This window comes from Miniopterus natalensis, chromosome 3 (assembly GCF_054644295.1).
Source record: "Miniopterus natalensis isolate mMinNat1 chromosome 3, mMinNat1.hap1, whole genome shotgun sequence".
Taxonomy (NCBI): Eukaryota; Metazoa; Chordata; class Mammalia; order Chiroptera; family Miniopteridae; genus Miniopterus; species Miniopterus natalensis.
The window spans coordinates 65,870,876-65,888,979 of record NC_142083.1 but is presented as its reverse complement, the minus strand read 5'-3'; the positions used below and the strand labels follow the sequence as shown (position 1 = coordinate 65,888,979).

The 18,104-nt window shown below is 34.1% G+C and overlaps 1 protein-coding gene across 4 annotated transcripts in view; it reads right to left on the bottom strand.

Annotated features, from left to right (window-relative positions):
• DMXL1 (Dmx like 1) overlaps nt 1-18,104 on the bottom strand; it is a 123,779-nt gene that overhangs the window by 18,281 nt on the left and 87,394 nt on the right. For all 4 annotated transcript variants that reach the window (XM_087815506.1, XM_016204603.2, XM_016204604.2 and 1 more), the window contains 4 exons: nt 17,790-17,907; nt 6,734-6,820; nt 4,008-4,129; nt 3,513-3,654 (listed from right to left, as the gene is read on the bottom strand). In XM_087815506.1, coding sequence (XP_087671632.1) covers nt 3,513-3,654; nt 4,008-4,129; nt 6,734-6,820; nt 17,790-17,907 — 469 coding nt within the window. The remainder of the gene's footprint in view (nt 1-3,512; nt 3,655-4,007; nt 4,130-6,733; nt 6,821-17,789; nt 17,908-18,104) is intronic.

Below are 18,104 nucleotides of genomic sequence, written 5' to 3'. Positions count from 1 at the left end.
AATTTTAAATTGTTCAATTAGCCTAAAGTAGTGAGGGAAGTGGGTATCTGATAGGAAGGGAAGAGATTATCCAGCAGAACTGGAAAGGGATAGAAATATGAAAAGGTATATAAAGATACAGATAATATTCCAATAAGGCAGAAGTTGGTTATAACAAATGTTCTTTTTTGTTAGTGTTCATAATTCAATATAATAATGGGAGGATTAAGAAAATATTTTCTCAATTCTCCACAAAAAAAGGAAAACCTGATGAATGTTAAAATTTTGTTTAGTAAACGTCATGTTTATATCTCATGTTCCTCTTAAAGGAATGCCTAAAGATTTCTGTTCTTTCTTTTATCTTTTTTTGTACCTAAATGATATTTTCTGACTGAAGTATCAAAGGAAAACAATAAGTAAAAAAAATACACAAACACAACTTTAAATAAGTTTTGAAAGCATATGTAAAACATTGTAAGGGAAAAAAGTCATTATTTTAGAAGATCCACATAAAAAAAGAATATTACATATAGGTATCTTTTTCTTGAGGATGGAGTGGGACAATCCAAATATGGGTACTTATGGTTACAAATTACAATGCCCCCAACTAAAAATATGTCCTTCTTTAGAGAGGAAGAAAATTCAGTCCTACGAGAAATGACAATGGTAAATTCTATATTACAATGTTCTGGAGTATATTTTCAGAGCACCTACTATATGTTGTACACCATTTCAGTTACAGCTCTTCAGTGTATAAGGCAGGCATAAAGTAACCTCTCCAAGAGCTTACATTCCAGAGGGTATAAAGATATCCAAATAATAGATAATTTCAAAACTGATAAAGGCAACAAAGATGATAAAATGAAATAATATGACATAGGGCAACTGGGAGTAGAGTAGGGAGGGGCAGATGCCTTCACTAGGTAAGCAAGGAAAATCTATGGGAATTTGAGTTGAGATCTGAAAGTTTAAACAGAAAAAGAGCATTTTAAGCAGAATGCAAGGCACAGGCTCTGACATGGCAATGAGCTTGATGTGTTCCAATGACAGAAAGAAGGCCACTGTAACTAGAGCAAAGAGAATCAGGTGTGGAATGAAGGGAGAGGAGGCCGGCAGGGGTTAAATCACATAGGGCCTTAGAGGCCATGTTAATAAAGATTTGTTTTTCTCAAGTTGAACTGGGAAATCTGAAAGCGTTAAGCAGGGGAGTGACAACCTGAGTGATGCTTTAGAAAACAGCAACTCTAGTTGCTGTGTACAGAACAAAGGGAGCAAGTGTGGAAGCAGAGAGATCAGCAAAGAAACCTGTTACAGAAAGAACTGAATTGTATATTCTCTGAAACTGGAGTTGGAAAAAGTGGCTATCATTTCTTTTCATATATTTTGTATATTATCTTTACATTCCCCTATAAAAGATGATATAATATCAGTAGGTGTGTTTTTTTTTAATATGTCTTTATTGATTTCAGAGAGAGGAAGAGAGACAGAGAGATATAAAAACATCAATGATGAATCATTGATCAGCTGCCTCCTGCATGCCCCCTACTGGGGATTGAGCCCGAAACCCAGGCATGTGCCCTGACTGGGAACTGAACCTCAATCTCCTGGACCATAGGATGATGCTCAACAGCTGAGCCACGCTGGCTGAGCTATCAGTAGGTTTTATAAATGAATTTTAATATATCTGTCAACTGGAAAAAAATAACTGTTAATGGCCAAGTTATTCATTTGAATAATTACTAGAATGCTTTTCAAATTCTTCAATTTAATTTTAAAATGCTCCTACCTGAAATCAATGAGCTAAGGGGAATGGGGGGCTCTGATATAAGTTCTACCACAAATTTGAGATAGTGAGCCCTGGCCAGTGTTACGCTCAGTGGTTAGAGCATCGGCCCATGCACTGAAGGGTCATGGGTTCGATTCCTGGTCAAGGACACATACTTGGGTTGCAGGTTCAATTCCCAGCCACAGTCAGGGCACCTGTGGGAGGCAACCAATCAATATGTCTCTTTCATATTAATGTCCCTCTCTCTCTCCCTCCTCCTCCTTCCCTCCCACTCTAAAATATCCTCAGGTGAGGATTACAAAACAAAAAAACAAAATTTGAGATAGTGACCTGAATTAAATCACTTGACCTTTGTGGATCTAAAGCTTCAGCTGAAGAATGATACACAGGAGTAATTGTAACAGCTATAACAGATATCTCAAAGAATGATAAGATATGAGCAATAAAGGATCTGCATTAAATATAAAATATTATCAGATACTATTAAAGATTATTGAGCCTTTATTTAAATAATTACCCTTACTAATTAGTGAAAAAAAATTTTTTTTTGACCAAAGAATTCTACAGGACATAGGAAACGGAAAGAAAACTGTGCCACCTAGAAAGTCACTGAGGAACTAAGGGGCTCAGTTTCTTCAATTCTGTGTATTAATTCCTATATCCTAATTATCGATAAAGGAATCTCATGGAGGTTTCAACATGGATCACATCTTTGGCAATCAGGGCTCAAGCAGATCTTCCATTACTATAGAAAAGTTGTTTCAGTTCATCGGCATTTTATACTTTGCTTAAATTTAAAACAATTACATTGTTTTCATTTGTTCAACAAAAGAATAATATATTTGTCTCAGCATTAAAAGAAAGCCATACTTAATATGGGTATAGTTGTTAGTCTGATACCTATTAAAAGATATTGTCTAGAATAGGGGTTAGCAAACCTTTTTTTCTAAAGGACCAGATAATATTTTGGGCTTTATGGGCATATGGTCTCTGTCTCATACACTCAATTCTATCATTGTAGCATAAAAGCATTCATAGGCAAAATATGAACAAATGACTATGGCTACATTCTAATAAAACTTTATTTATAGACACTGAAATTTGAATTTCATGTAATTTTTATGTGTCATGAAATAATATTTTTCTTTTGGCTTTTTTCAACCATTGAAAAATGTAAACGCCATTTTTAGTATGTTGTCTATACAAAAAGAGGTGGTGGGTAAAATTTAATCCATAGACTGAAGCTTACTGATTTGGTCCAATAAGTTTTAAGTAATTATTACTTAAAATACAGTTCTTTGGCCCTGGCCAGTGTGGCTCAGTTGGTTGGGTGTCTTCCTGTGCACCAAAAGGTCGCCAGTTGGATTCCCAGTCAGGGCACATGCCCAGGTTTTGGCCTGATCCCCAGTAGGGGGAGTGCAGAAGGCAGCTGATCAATGTTTCACTTTCACATAAATGTTTCTCTCTTTTTCTCCCTCCCTCTTCCTTCCTGTCCCTCTAAAATCAATAAAAATATATTTAAAAACAAATACAGCTCTTTGTATTTTAAATTATTTATTTAAAGTATTTTCTTCTCTTTTAAAAATGAAAACATATATTATTCTTCATAACCAAAATTTACAATTTGCAGCAAGTATGACTTACGAAAAAGTTAAGAATTTTTAGATCACATTGGTTAAATGATCTATCTATTAAGTTAGAGAAAAAAATAGAGTATATACATACAAATATTTTTAACTTAACATACCACGGATGCTCCTCTGCCAGTCTGTGTACTACCAAGCCAAGGCATGTTGATTGGAGTACCAGGATTGCTATGTGTATATGGGGTTGAACCTTGCACAGCTGTTAAATCATCACGAGCATGTATAACCAGGAAATCTTCTGACCTGTAGAGGAATGTCAACCAGAATGAAAGCAACCCATTTTTTTCTTCTATTATAACTGAAAGCTCTAACACAAGACTTTATGTATCCCTTTAAAATAAATTGTCCCCAACTCTTAACTTTTAACTCACAGACAATAACTTCCTAGTGAATGACTTCAAATCCCTTTACTTATTCTCTTTTAACCCTCAATTACCTTCTTTAAAGCTCCTAACACACAGTTTTTACTCTTTAGTATCTGAGCTTCCACTTATAATCTCGCAATATTCCATTAACAAATCTTTTGAAAGTTATAGTTCCGTGGAATCATCATTCAAATTGCAATGTTACTGAATAAAAACAATGTATAAGGGTACCCTTTGGCTTCCATTTCTATATCATCTTCTACCCAAGTGTAGATCTGTGTAGCCAGAATTCCAGAAACATCCAGTTCTTGAACATCATGACTTGAAGCAATTGCTATGCAGTTTCTATTTGCCTGAAAAATAAATCATATGGTAATTTTTCAATAATAAAATACAACATGAAATACTTTTGAACATGAAAACAACAAAATGGCCTCGAGAAATGATAACTTTAAAGTACAGAATATATAGCATTCTCACAAGTGACTATTTTAAATTAATTTTAATAATTAAATTTTGAGTGTAATAATCATCAGCTAGAGCCTTGAGATATGTTTATGTTCTAAGAATTCAAGAGCATCCAACAGAAAGCCAGCTTTAATTGGTAATGGATGTTTTCTACTTTATTTCTAAACTGTCTCCCTAGTTTACTAGAATGGTACAATCTCCCTAAGGTTTACATAGTCTAGAAATTGGTAGGGAGATGTTGAAGAAGATAGGGGCCCTGGAAGGTAGAGAAAGATGAGGGAGATAAAGAACACCAAAGCAAAGAAAGAGTAGTGAATTATTCAAATAAAATAATACCACTTTTACCTAAAGCCTTTCAATCTCAGGAAAAAAAAACAGAATCTGGGAAAGGATCATAAAGAAAAAGTGTAGAGGTAGAGAAAAGGTGGGGGAAGTATGCCAAAGACCATAAATGAAAAATTGGTCAAATTAAATGATATAAAATTTTAAACACCTATGAGTTAAAAATGTATACCTCTAAAGCAGAAAATGGAAAGATATTGACAGCAAAGAAAAAAGAGGATTAATATTTCCATCATTATGGAAAATGCTAATACAAACCAATTAGGAGAAAACTGAGACCCCAGAGATAAGTGGAAAAAGGATGCAGCTAGATGGCTGGGAGAGAATTCTCCCTGGGTCTCTTGTGCACATCTTGTGAATGAGTCACAGGCTGCCCTTTGCTCCACAGTATTATCTCTAGGATGTCTATATAGCTATAATCTCTCCCATCAAATCAAAGGGCAGGTATGCTCACTATCATTAGAAGAGATCTGGGGTTCCCTAAACTCAGTGTTCCTCTCCTGTAATGCAAACCACCTTGTGTGCAGATATCACCTGGCCTTCATCCTGCTGCTTTGCAATTACAGCTCAGGAACCAGTGTAAAAATAGTGGTACTTGGCTACTGCTTTTGCTGCTAGAAATAAACTGTCCTTTGTCTCTGGTCCAGGGGTCTTGTGTTTTTTAACAGCATCCATTAAATTGTGAAAGCTAACTTTTAACTTAAATGCAGGGGAATGTCTCAGATCCTTCACAGTTTCTGAAACAGTTCACAACTAAACAAATGGGAAAAGTTCAATCTCATTGGCACTTTTATTTTATTTTTTTAATTGATTTTAGAAAGAGAGAAAGAAAGAGAGAAACATCAATGTATGAGAGAAATATTGATTGGCTGCCTTCTGTACCCACCCTGACCAGGGATCGAACCCACAACCTGAGTATGTGCCCTGACCAGGAATCAAACTTGTCACCTTTCGGTGTACGAGATGATGCTCCAACCAACCAAGCCACACTGGCCAGGGCTCAGTGGCATTTAAAATAATGCAACGTAAAGCAAAGGTATTATTTCTCAGCTACAAATTTAGCAAATCTGAAGAAATAAAAATTAAACAGGTACGCTCTTACACAGTAAATGGCAGACTTTGTATATATGAATGACTGTTCATTACTAGTTGGCTGGGTATCGAACCTGCAACCCAAGTACGTGCCCTTGACAGGCGATCAAACCCATGACCCTTTGGTCCACTGACCCACACTCAGACCACTGAGCCAAGCCAGGCAGGGCAAAACCTGCCTGTCTTGATAGAACCAGTCATTGTTCAGGGGAAGCCATCTGAGAGGGAAATGAAACAAACGAGACAGGAAAAGATGAGGAAAGAATGATAAAGGAACTATCCAAGAGAAATCAAAGGAGAGACACAGCACAGAAAGAGGAGAACATGTCGGTGAAATGACTGCTGAATGGATGACACAGGATATACATCTAAACAGTATTTAAAACTTGTTTTTAAATTAGAAATACATAAAAAGAATATATGTATATATACTTCGAGTTCATGAAAATAAAAGGAAACAAGAGTATCTAGAAGTCAGTATAAACTCTACAGTAAAGTAATTAGGAAAGGAAGACGGGGAAAATGATTAAGACAAATTTCAACCTTGGACAAATGGACATAAAGCTACCTCTTCTGTGAGTACCTCTAAGGAAGATGCTGAGTAGAAGGCTAAGGAATACAAAGAAAACACTCTAGTTGGGCAACTATTACAGCTATAAATCAAAAGGGGAGAATTTGTATAAGTTACATAAGCTTAAATCTGATATAATATCAAGACCCACATTCAACATATTCATATAAGGAAAGCAGAAAATGTTTTATTTGGATTAACCCTTATAATGTGTTGTATAAATTCTAAAGGCTATCACATATATTACTTGATACTTCTCTCTGTGTAGTAATAAAACATTATTTTATCTGCTCTATATTTTTTAAAAATTATCAAACAATATAATCATTTTATAAAATACAAAATTTGTTCAGATTGCAATTTTAGGAGCAGGAAGTAGCTCTGGGAAAAAGAAATACTGATATTGAATAAATAGACAGCAAGAAACATTCTCCAGCTCTGAGTACTTAATACTTGAAGAACAGAAAAAAGTCTGTGTACTTACTTTATTAACAGCAAAGGCAGTAATGATATCAGATTCCTTATGAATAATTCTTGCTTTACCCCCAGGATATCCCAAATCTGCTTCTATCTAAATGGAGAAAAAGAAAATATAAAAATACAGTGATTTTAGTACTAGAACAACATATGCAAATATGTCATTTAATATTTGCATAAATTATTTTCAGAAACTCTTTAGATATTTCAAACCCAAAGGTACTATTTTACATGCTCACTGTCCCTAAAACAAAATTTGACAAGGGGAATTTAAATTTTTTCAAACTTGCTTTTTCACATATAGTAAGTAGTTGATATAACACAACTTCATTAATTGCATATGTTCCCAAGCTGTAATGAATTAACTTTAAAGGACCAAGACATTTTAATTACTAAAGTAAGTTTACCACATTTCTTCTTATTATAATCCTTTGATAATATTTATAAATATTAAAAAGTCAAATGGTAAATAGTTTAGGTTTTGTGGACCATAAAGTGTCACTGTGGCATATTCTTCTTTCTTTTAAAAAAAAAAATAACAAATTTTTTTATTGTTTTTGTTTTTTGTGAGAGAGGAAGGGATAGTGGGGGGGAGGGGAGGACATCTATCGGCTGCCTCCTGCACACCCCTTACTGGAGATTGAGCCTGCAACTTGAGCATGTGCCCTGCCCGGAAATGGAACTAGCAACCCTTTGGTGCATGGGAGAATGCTCAACCAACTGAGCAACAGCAGCCAGGGTGTGCATGTGCTTCTTTTTTAAATCAACCTTTGTAACAATGTAAAGATCATTCTTAGCTCATAGTCTAGACAAGATCCAGTTGGATATGGCCTGCTGAATATAGTTTAATGACTCCTGGCCTAAAATAACATTTAATTTATAGAAGAAAAACCTGAAACCCTGAAAGGCACAGTAACTTGCCCAAGTCAGTTATCATTTTAGTAGCCGAGTAAACCATAATTCAATGTACTTTAGATAAGAGGAATATATTTGACCTTATGCCTACCCCAGAGATATATACAACAGCTTTGAACTCAGAGAGTACTGTATAAAATCAACATTAACTACAATATTTATATAAATATTCTACTACCTCTGGGTAAAAAGAGGAGGAAATTATTAAGAGTAGGGAATGTTGCTTAATGCAGGATAATTTCATTTTATTTTAACCTCACTAACCTTCAATCTTTAAAATGAATTACTATAAAATGTTTCACAACTTACTGTGAAGCACAGAAGTTATTCATTTGAAATTAGAATACAACAAATTTACTTCCTGCAAAATATAGATAAAATGTCACCAATGCCCATCCATTGTTTGACCATAGAACTTAGTAGGGTTAGTAGTATTTTTTTTAAATGGCAACTGAGATGACCATATAATTGCAAAGTTGAAAGAGAATTATAAATAACCAAACCAAAATAGCCCGATGCAAACAACTCATGTCACTGAATGTAAAGATGTCAAATATATTCTAATCTAAAATGCAATTTGATTACAAACATAAAGGAATTTCAGTGTTCACTAAAAATTTTGGTTTATTTGAGGGCTAACTTCTTTTCTAAGGAAAGACTTAGCTCTATTATAAGGGGACCATCAACCAACAAGAATGTAAAGAATAAGACTCTCTAGTTTGATGACAAAATTTCAACTTAGCCACCTTTCTGCCTATCTAAAAGCATAGTGTCCACTACTGGGTTTTGAAGACATTAAAAATAAAGAAAATTATATTTCCATGATATAGAGGATATACTATTTGCTAATAATAGGTGGGTGGGTGGGGTAGACATAACAGTTTCACCTGCAGAACTTCTTCAAACTTTACTTACAAGAATGAAAGGTCTTGCAGGCATGAAATTCAAAAAAAGGTTCTTCAATGCGAGAATACATTCCTGTCTTATTATCTAAATTTACTAAAACATTGTTTCTTAATAGTCTGGACCCAAGATGACCTGAATGAGAGTCAACTGGTGTATGTGTGGGGTGGGGGGTGGCGTAAGATTGATGTTTAGCATCTCCAGAGCTTATGCACATTTAATTTTGAGAACACTTATGTTAGGAGATGAGACTGGAGAAGTAGACAGGGTTCAGTTTGGACAGGGCCTTAGAATCCATAATGAAGAGTTTAGATTTTATTTTAAGACTAGAAAGCCATTGGAGGGGGCTTTAGTCATTCTGGGTGTTGTGAGACAAAACATAAAGTGTGTGTGAATGGCTCCCAGGGAACCACTTATGAGCCTGCTACAGCAACTGAAGTAAGAGGCAATGGTGGATTTTGATTAGAGTAGTAGGAATGGTGGTATGAGAAGTAGTTGGAATTAGGATGAATTTTGTTAATGGACGGAGAATGCAGTATGAGTAACAGTGATGAAGCAAGGATAGCTCATTTTTCACACCTGGTAACCGGGTGGGTAAAGGTACCATTTACTGAGACAAAAGTGAAGGAAAGAGTGGGTTTGGGTTGGGATTAGAGGAAGATAGAAATTCTGTTTTGACATTCAGGGAGAGGTAATTATTCGATTACATATGCAAGTCTGGAGTTCAGGAAATAAATGGTGCTACTGAGATCTAAGAATTATCAGACTATGGATGATATTTAAGCTATGAGATAACCCAAAGAGAAAGAAAGGACAGGGAATAGAGGAGGTTAAAAAAATAAGTCCAGGGGTGCCCAACATTTCAAGGATGGGGAAAAAACACAGGCCAATTCAGGAGTGGGAAGTAGCTTTGGGAAAGGGAAATACTGATACTGAATAAACTGACAGAACAGGAAGCATTCTCCAACTATGAATACGTAATCAAAGATGGTGTTACAGAAACCAAGTGAGGCAAGACTTTCAAAAATTGGTGGCTGGAGTCAACAGAATCAAAGAATACTGAAAAGTTGAATTAGAAAAAGACAGACAATTGGCTACCAAATTTAGCATACTGGAAGTCAATGGTGACTTTGACAAGGACAATCTCAGTGCAGGAAGCAGGAGATAATAACAAGATTAGAGACATAAAATCTGGTGAACAGAGGGAAGTCTAGTGAGGAAGATTCAAAGAGGCATTCAAATGAGTTGATAATGTTTTATTTCTTAAGCTGGGTGTTTCCTACATGGTGTTTGCAACACTACTCTTTAAAAAAGTCTTCTTGTATGAGTTTATAGGCAACTCTATAAATAATTTTATTACCTAGGGGAATAGGAAAATGGGATGGCATATAGATTCAAATGTAGGTTTTTTGGTTTTCATTTGAAAGTAAGACAATAAAATATATTTGCTTATGTTGAGGAGAATAATCTAAGAGAGAGTTAAACATTTATTATTGAACAGAGAGAATCAGTGTACAAATGGAAGACTTTGGCCTTGGATAAAACAGTTCATCTCAAGAGAGGGCAGAACAAAATATCTAACAATATGTAAAAAAGAACACCCAATGACCAAAAATGGGGCTTACCCTGGGAATGCAAGGTTGGCTTAAAAAAAAAAAAAATCCGTCAACCTACTTAGCCATATTAACAGATTATTAAAAAAAAAAAAAAAAAAAGGAAATTACATAATCATCTCAACACAATTATGTACCACATCAGGATGTTTGGTCAAGGCCAGAAAGCATGTACAACGTGATCCCTTATGATTACAATGGAGCTGAAAAATTCCAATTACCTAGTGACTTTGCAGCCCTTGTAACACTGCAATGTAATGCATTACACAAATATCAGTGCATTGCAATTGCCTACAGTATTCAGTACAGTAACATGCTACACAGGTTTGTAGCCTAGGAGCTATAGGGGAACAGAACTTGCCACTCTAAAATATGTCTCTCTGGCACAAAAATTATTTTAGGCTGTTTAATTTTAAGAAACAACAGACTTGGGAGAAGCTCTGAAAACAAGTAGAAGTTATCCTTTGTAAAAGACATTTACATTTGTAAGGGACATTTCCATTAGCAGGATTTCTCCCTAGCTATACCAGAAAAAGGATACTGACCTTGTCTCTAGAAACTCTTATCAATGCAGAAGAGAAAGACTTAAATCTGCATAACATTCTAATTCTTGTTTACTGTGTGCTTTTTCCTGGTAATCTCCCATAACTAAATCACCCCAAACCCAACATCTTTTGCCTTCAGCTGAATAATATTTAAGGTGGTGGCTTCAGCCATTTTAGCAAGTTACTCAGTTTTCCAGGATTTCTCCCATGTATACATGTTATTAAACTCCCCCCCCCCCTTGTTAATCTGTCTTATATTACAGGGATATCTCAGCCAAGGCGCCAGCAGAAGGATAGAGGGACAGTTATTTTTCCTCCCCTACAGAGCAATAGGCTGTATTATGTAGCTTAGGTTTGTAGTCAACTATATTTTTTAGGTTTAAGTACACTATGATGTTCACACAACAAAATTACATAACAAAGCATTTCTCTGAATGTATCTCCTTGTTAAACAGTGCATGACTGTAGTAGCAAAAAAAGTATCTGACAAAACTCAACATACTTTCCTGATTAAAAACTCTCAATGAGTTAGGAATAGAAGGAAACTTCCTCAACCTTATAAAGGGCATCTAACAACAACCCTACAAACAACCCTATAGATGACAAAAGGCCGAATGCTTTCTCCCAAGATGAGAAACAAGAGGATGCCACTGTAATTAGCTAGTTATTAATAACAGAAAACGAGCAAAAGGAAGGAGCGACATTATAACCACGGCCATTTGGGCAGCTCCATGAGAAAGCTGCAATTTCACACACCCCAGGAAACCACCAGCCCATTCCCCGCGGATCACTGAGGGAAGAGGTCCGACAAAGGGAAGATGGGCACGTGCACAGTAAAGTGGGGGTGACACAGGGAAGATGCTTGCTAGTCAAACCTGGAAACAGAGATCATTGGCTAGAGGGGGCAGGGTCACTACAAGCCCGAGAAAATTTGGGGATACATAATCCCAAAACAAAGGAACTCTCTTGGGGCTCTTGGCTCTCTGGTTCCTCTGGTGTTGCTCCTGCCTGTGTCCCCTCCATAGCCATGTGGCTTTGTGGACTGACGAGCTGCAGTGGGGAACACAAGCTAGGCTAGCCTGATGCTGGACTGGACTGTGCCCCAACATGGAATGGAAACTCTGGGCAAGGGCTTTAATCCTAGCTCTGCTGAAGCCCCAGCTACACTTCTATGGTGGGAAAAAGGGAAATACGACTTTGGAAATTCAGGGACTTAATTTCACAAAAATAAAATTTTCTACAATACCTCATCCCCCTGTGGGAGTCTCAGAAAATTCCTTTTCTTGGGAAATCACAAGAAGCCTACTCCAATGAGCAACCAGTGGGGACGAGGCGAGCTCCCCACTGATAGCAAAGATAAGAATGTCTGCTTTCCTCATTTCTATTTAATATTAGACTAGAAGTTCCAGTCAGTGCAATAAGACAGTGGAGTAGTAGCATAAAGATAAACAAATAGATTAATGGTCCAAAATAGGGTCCAGCAATAAATCTACACATATATGTCAATTGATTTTTTATAAGGAGGAAAAGGCAATTCAGTGAAGAAGAATCTTTTCAACAAAGTGTGTTGGAACAATTGATACACAGAGAATTTAAAAAGTAACTGTGATCCATACTTTGCATCATGTAAAAAAATTAACTCAAAATGGGTCATAGACCTAACTGTAAAATTAAAACTATAAAACATCAGAGCAAAGTGGAAGAAAATCTTTGTGGCTTTAGGTTTGGCAAAGACTTCTTAGATATGACATCAAAAAGAAAATCCATACACAAAAAAATTTTGATGAGGTCCAATGTTTCAATTAAGAACTTCTGCAGTTTAAAAGAAAAATAAAAAGAATGAAAAGACAAGCAACCGATTAGGAGAAAATATTTGCAAATCACCTATCTTGTATGAAGGACTTGTATTTAGAATATATAAAACACTGTTAAAACTCAATTAAGAGAACATATAACCTAATAAAAAATATACACAACACTTGAAAAGATACTTCAAACAAAAGTTATACAAATGGCAATTAAGCACATGATCAGATTCTCAATGCAAATTAAAACCACTATGAACTACCACAAAACACCTACTTGAACGGCTAAAATAAAAGCTGACCACACCAAGTACTGGTAAGAATGTGAAGCAACTGGGATTTTTCATACACTGTTGCTGAGAATGTAAAATATTTCTACCACCTTAGAAAATACTTGAGCAGTTTCTTAAAAAGGTAACCACACACCTACAATATAATCTAGTCATCCTACTCCTAGAGATTTACACAAGAGAAATGAAAGCATATGCCCAACCAAAGAGACTTGTGCATGAATATTCTAAGCAGTCTTATTTTAAATAGTTCCAAAATAGAAACAGCTTAAGTGTTCATCAACAGGTCAATGGATAAACAAAATTTGGTATAGCCATACAATGAATACACCCTAGCAATAAAAAGAAATAAAATACTGAAATACACAATGGGCAGAAAAAGGGACATCTGTAATATTTTGAATAAATAAAATAAATAAAATGCAAAAAACAAAAGTATGAATTATATTCTCGCAAAACTCCCAAAGGCCATTAGAAATTTCCAAAGGATGGACTGCATAAGTTTATTTTGCCAAGGTTTTAGTTATAATACACTTGACATCAAATTGGTATTTTTTATTAATTGCACGGAATTATTTCTCCTATTTTATGAAAAGATTCCTTTGAGAAAAAATAAGAGGTCAGAATTCATGGCCTTAAAAAAAACTCTTTTGAAAAATTTTTCCCCTAAAAATTACTCTGATCACATGGTCTTAAAATCAAAATGTGAAACACATGAATCATATGTCAACCTAATAAAAGTCCTGTTTGAATGTGTAATCACAGAACATTTGGGAGTTATTTTATGGTTGTACAAATTCTTATCCTTTGTGCCACTGTTCTCGAGTACTGAGTACTTACTATACACAAGGCAATATGCTATATTCTATTTTTTACGAGTAAAACAAATGCTATGTAATAGTATTTGATATATTTTAAGAAATTAATATGAGAGGGAAGAATTTTAACTTCAAAAGTGATACTTGCAAAAATAGAACAATGCTACTATACTTCCATAATGGCTATTGTAATTACATTTTATTAAGAACTTTAGTTGTATTTACTCAGAAAAATCTGTAGCCAAAACAAGATACATTCAACTCCCTTTAAAATTGCATTCTCTTATTAATAAAAGAGAAACAATGTTATCATTGCAATATTTAACTTGTTAAAAATAAAAGAATGAACTGAGGGAATAGTACTTTAACTGCATTGGAAATAAGGTCCAATCCAAAGATAAACGGAAACACTATGTTTTTCTTGTTAGAGAATGCAATTTCTAATTTCAGTTGAATGATGCTTTGTACCTTATTGATGTTTGGCTCCTCCATCATAGAATTTTTGATGGTTTCACAGTTGTCCTCTAATGACTTCATCAAGAAAGAATAATCACATGACAAAGAGTAAGATGAGATGTAGTACACAAAATACTGGGTTAGGGGAAATGTAATCCCTCAAAATTCACTAACAACCACTGTAAATTTTATTCTACCTCCTAAGAAATTTTTACTCACTTAACTTACTTTGAAATGTTGACATTAAAGTAAGATTGTGTTCAAGTACTTTATATTACAAATTTCAGAGCTACTGGTGCCAGAGTCCTATCAACTGAAAATTCAAGTCCAATTGTTCTCTTACACAGTACTATGTCTTGTCTCCATTATGAAATCTCACTCATCATGAAAACCTCATGATTAAAAAAATTTGATTTCTAGGTTTCTAATTGAGGCTTTGTCTTGATTTAGCCAAAAATAATAAACTGTTTGGAGGCACACGTGCTTCTTTTTGCGTGAAATAACAGAAGTATACTTTTTAAAAACTATATGTTTTTATTGATTTTAGAGAGAGAGGAAGGGAGAAGGAGAGACAGACAGAAACATTGATGAGAGAAAAACATCAGTATTAATCAGCTGACTCTTGCACACCCCCCGCACTGGGGATCAAGCCCACAAGACAGGCATGTGCCCTGCCTGGGAATCGAACCAGTGACCTCCTGGTGCATGGGTCAACACTCGACCTCTAAGCTACACTGGCTGGGCAAAAGTATACTTATTTTTTATTAATTTAGTCTATGTGTATCCAACAACATATTAATACTATCCTGTAAGGCTGTGATTTAAAGGTATAGGATCTCTTTCTCTTTTGGGGGGATTTTTTAATTGAATTTATTGGGGTGACATTGATTAATAAAATCATATAGGTTTCAGGCACATATGCCTCTGAAAAGGGGATATTAACACGATTTAAAAAAAGAGCTGGTTCAAGACCTTTAGCTTTTCTCAAAAAAATACAAGAAAATAGAAAAAAGAATTGGGAACAAAGATGATAGCTGCCAAGCATTTTGTTTTGTTTTTTGGTTAGGAATGGTTCAGATGTAGTCTATTTGCAGCTATCTGCACTTAATTTCCAAATAAATACAAATAGGGAAGACATTCTAGTTTAAAAATGCATGTACCACTAAACTACATTACATAGGAAAAGAAAGGCCTGAGGATACACCAGAATTTTAATATCAGATGAAGGAATTTCATTTCCAAATACATAAAGGGATAAAGAAAACAGCAGCACTTTCAAAATATTCTCCACCATCTCCCATTCAAAATATAGAATTTGTCATGTATTTATTTCATAACAATCTGAAAAATCAGAGTAGTTTGCACTCAACTATTTAAATATAATCATCATTTTATTAAAAAAGGGAATGCAAGTAATTTTGTTAATAACACAAATAGGATAGTCAACTTTCCAGGAAAGATTAAGTAATTTTATATCAACTCTATAAAGTTAATATTTTATTTCGTTCCATACAATCTATGTTTTACTATTTTTTCTTTTCATATTTTACTTATCAAAATATCACTGTCTTTAAGAGTATCACCATCAAGAATAAAACAACAAAGCAGTAATAAAAATTTCTAATAACTACCATTAATCATGCCAAGTTTTTAAATAATAAGTTAAATGTACCGGTTAAAACACTGCAAAGTAAAAGATATTATACTCATTTTGCAGATTTAAAAAAACCCTAAAGTACAGAGATAATATTTGGCTTAATGATATAAAGCTTTTAGTCCAACATTCATATTCCTGTTTTTGATTAAAATAACTATAATACAAAAATAACTTTACTCATTTATCTGCTATCCTTACTTACTCATTCTGGCTTCGTTATGCTCTTCTTTTCCCCTCATGACTCTACCCTCTGATTCTACTAGACAATCTAGTGGTACAACAGTTTTTTGTTTTGTTTGTTTTGAGAACTATTTCATTTCCCAAATACACTAAATGTATCAGAGGTAGAGAAATGTTTTTATTTTTACAATTATATTAATCAAATATGACAATGCTTTTAAAAAATGATTTAGTACTTGAAGTTATTAACCCAAATATGTATATTCATAAAACAAGGTACCTCAGAGAAACCAAAGTACCACCAAGCACAGTAAACATGCTTTTTATTCAGAGCAATGCATCAGTGCATTATACACTATTATGAGAATGCTTTAACTTGTAATAAATTATTTTAGGCAAAGATATATTTAAAATAAGAAACATTACCCTCACCAGTAAACATATGCTAATTAGTCTGACACTCTTATCTAGTAAATTCATTTTTAATTTTATTTATCCAAAAATTTGCTTGAACTGTTTTAATGGTACTTCATATATTAAATATTTAAGCTATATCTTACTTAAGGTTATGTAGAAATATTTTCATTTGTATTTTATCTATTGTATTTATTATTTGCTTAGATTTCAATGTTATACTAAGGTACACGTCAAAATCTTCTAAGTTAGCAAGAACACTATATATTGTTTCTTGGCGTGGCTAATTCAAATATATTTACATAAACAGATAAATACTAATAGTATGTGTAATTGCCTCTTATGAATAAGTGCTTAAACTGAGAAAATGAAATATATGTAATTTTCCTTTTTTAAATGAGGTTAGATGTCATCTTGCTTTTTGCTAACTTTTCTATTAAGAAGCCATTCTATTTCCTAATTTATCCAACTGAAATATCTTCCTTTTTTCCTTCCACTTCAAAAACCTGCTTTAAGACTAGTTCAGTACTTCTCAAAATGTGATCCACAAAACAGTTGCCAGTCTTAAACTCTTCGTTACTAGTTCAGTCCATGAGAAGAGAAAGAATTAACTGAATCACTAAATCCACTGTTTAGTTTACCTGACATTTTTTAATAGCAAAATTGTCTCAATGAAGGAAACAAAATGTTAATTTACATTCAGGTACAAGTTCCCCATATCATCAATCTGAAACTTTTTAGTAGCACTGAACTGAGAAAAATAACCATTATAATGATAATATCAATGTATAATAAACCAGTTACAGTATTATTATAAATTAGTTTGCAAATTTTCATTAAGTATAATCAATAGAATAAAAAGAACATTTGCATATTTGAAATATTTTCAGTATATAAACCTAGTTTCAATTAAACTTCTAAGATAACCTCTTTTTAACTGTCACATGAAAATCATGGGAACTTTCTATTTTGTCTCTTAAATTGGTGATCATGACAGCTTAAAACAGGAAAAGATACAGAATCATAACCAATATCTTTTGGGGCAAAAAAGTCTCAAATATATCTGAATTAGTTACTTTAAATAAAATAGACTTAAGAAAATAATGACCTCCCTCTTTCCTTTTCAATTACTTTTCTATACCTTAACTGCATAGGATATGTTTATGATATAAAAATGAGTTTTATTTTTATTTTCATTTTTTAATTTATTTTAGGGGGGAGAGAGAGAGAAATATCCACTTGTTGTTCCACTTATTTATGCATTCATTGGTTGATTCTTTTATGTGCCCTGACCAGGGATGGAACCTGTAGCCTTGGTGTATGGGGATGACGCTCCAACCAACTGAGCTAACCGGGCAGGGCTAAAAATGAGTTCTACAGTCTTTAAAAGGCAACTAATTCTTTATAGTTATATAATACAAAAGACTTCAATAATAAAACAGTAAGCAGGTTTCAACTTATACGAACCTCATTTAGACACCTTTTCTTTGTGAATATATTTCTGATAAAAGTTTCCTGAATTTCTTCTTGCTTTACCAAGTACTGCCAAAGTCTCTTCACAGACAGTGCCAGGTGATGTTTGGATCTACAGAGACACAGTATATTTTAATATACACTTCAGAGATTTCTGATTAACTTGACCACATTTCCTTAGTGTCATATAAATGTTTATAATAATAATTAACTAGAATCAGACCAAATCATCTTGGGCCGCAATCAGCAAACTTTTTCTTTTTTTTCTTTTTTTAATCCTCACATGAGGATATTTTTTCCACTGCTTCC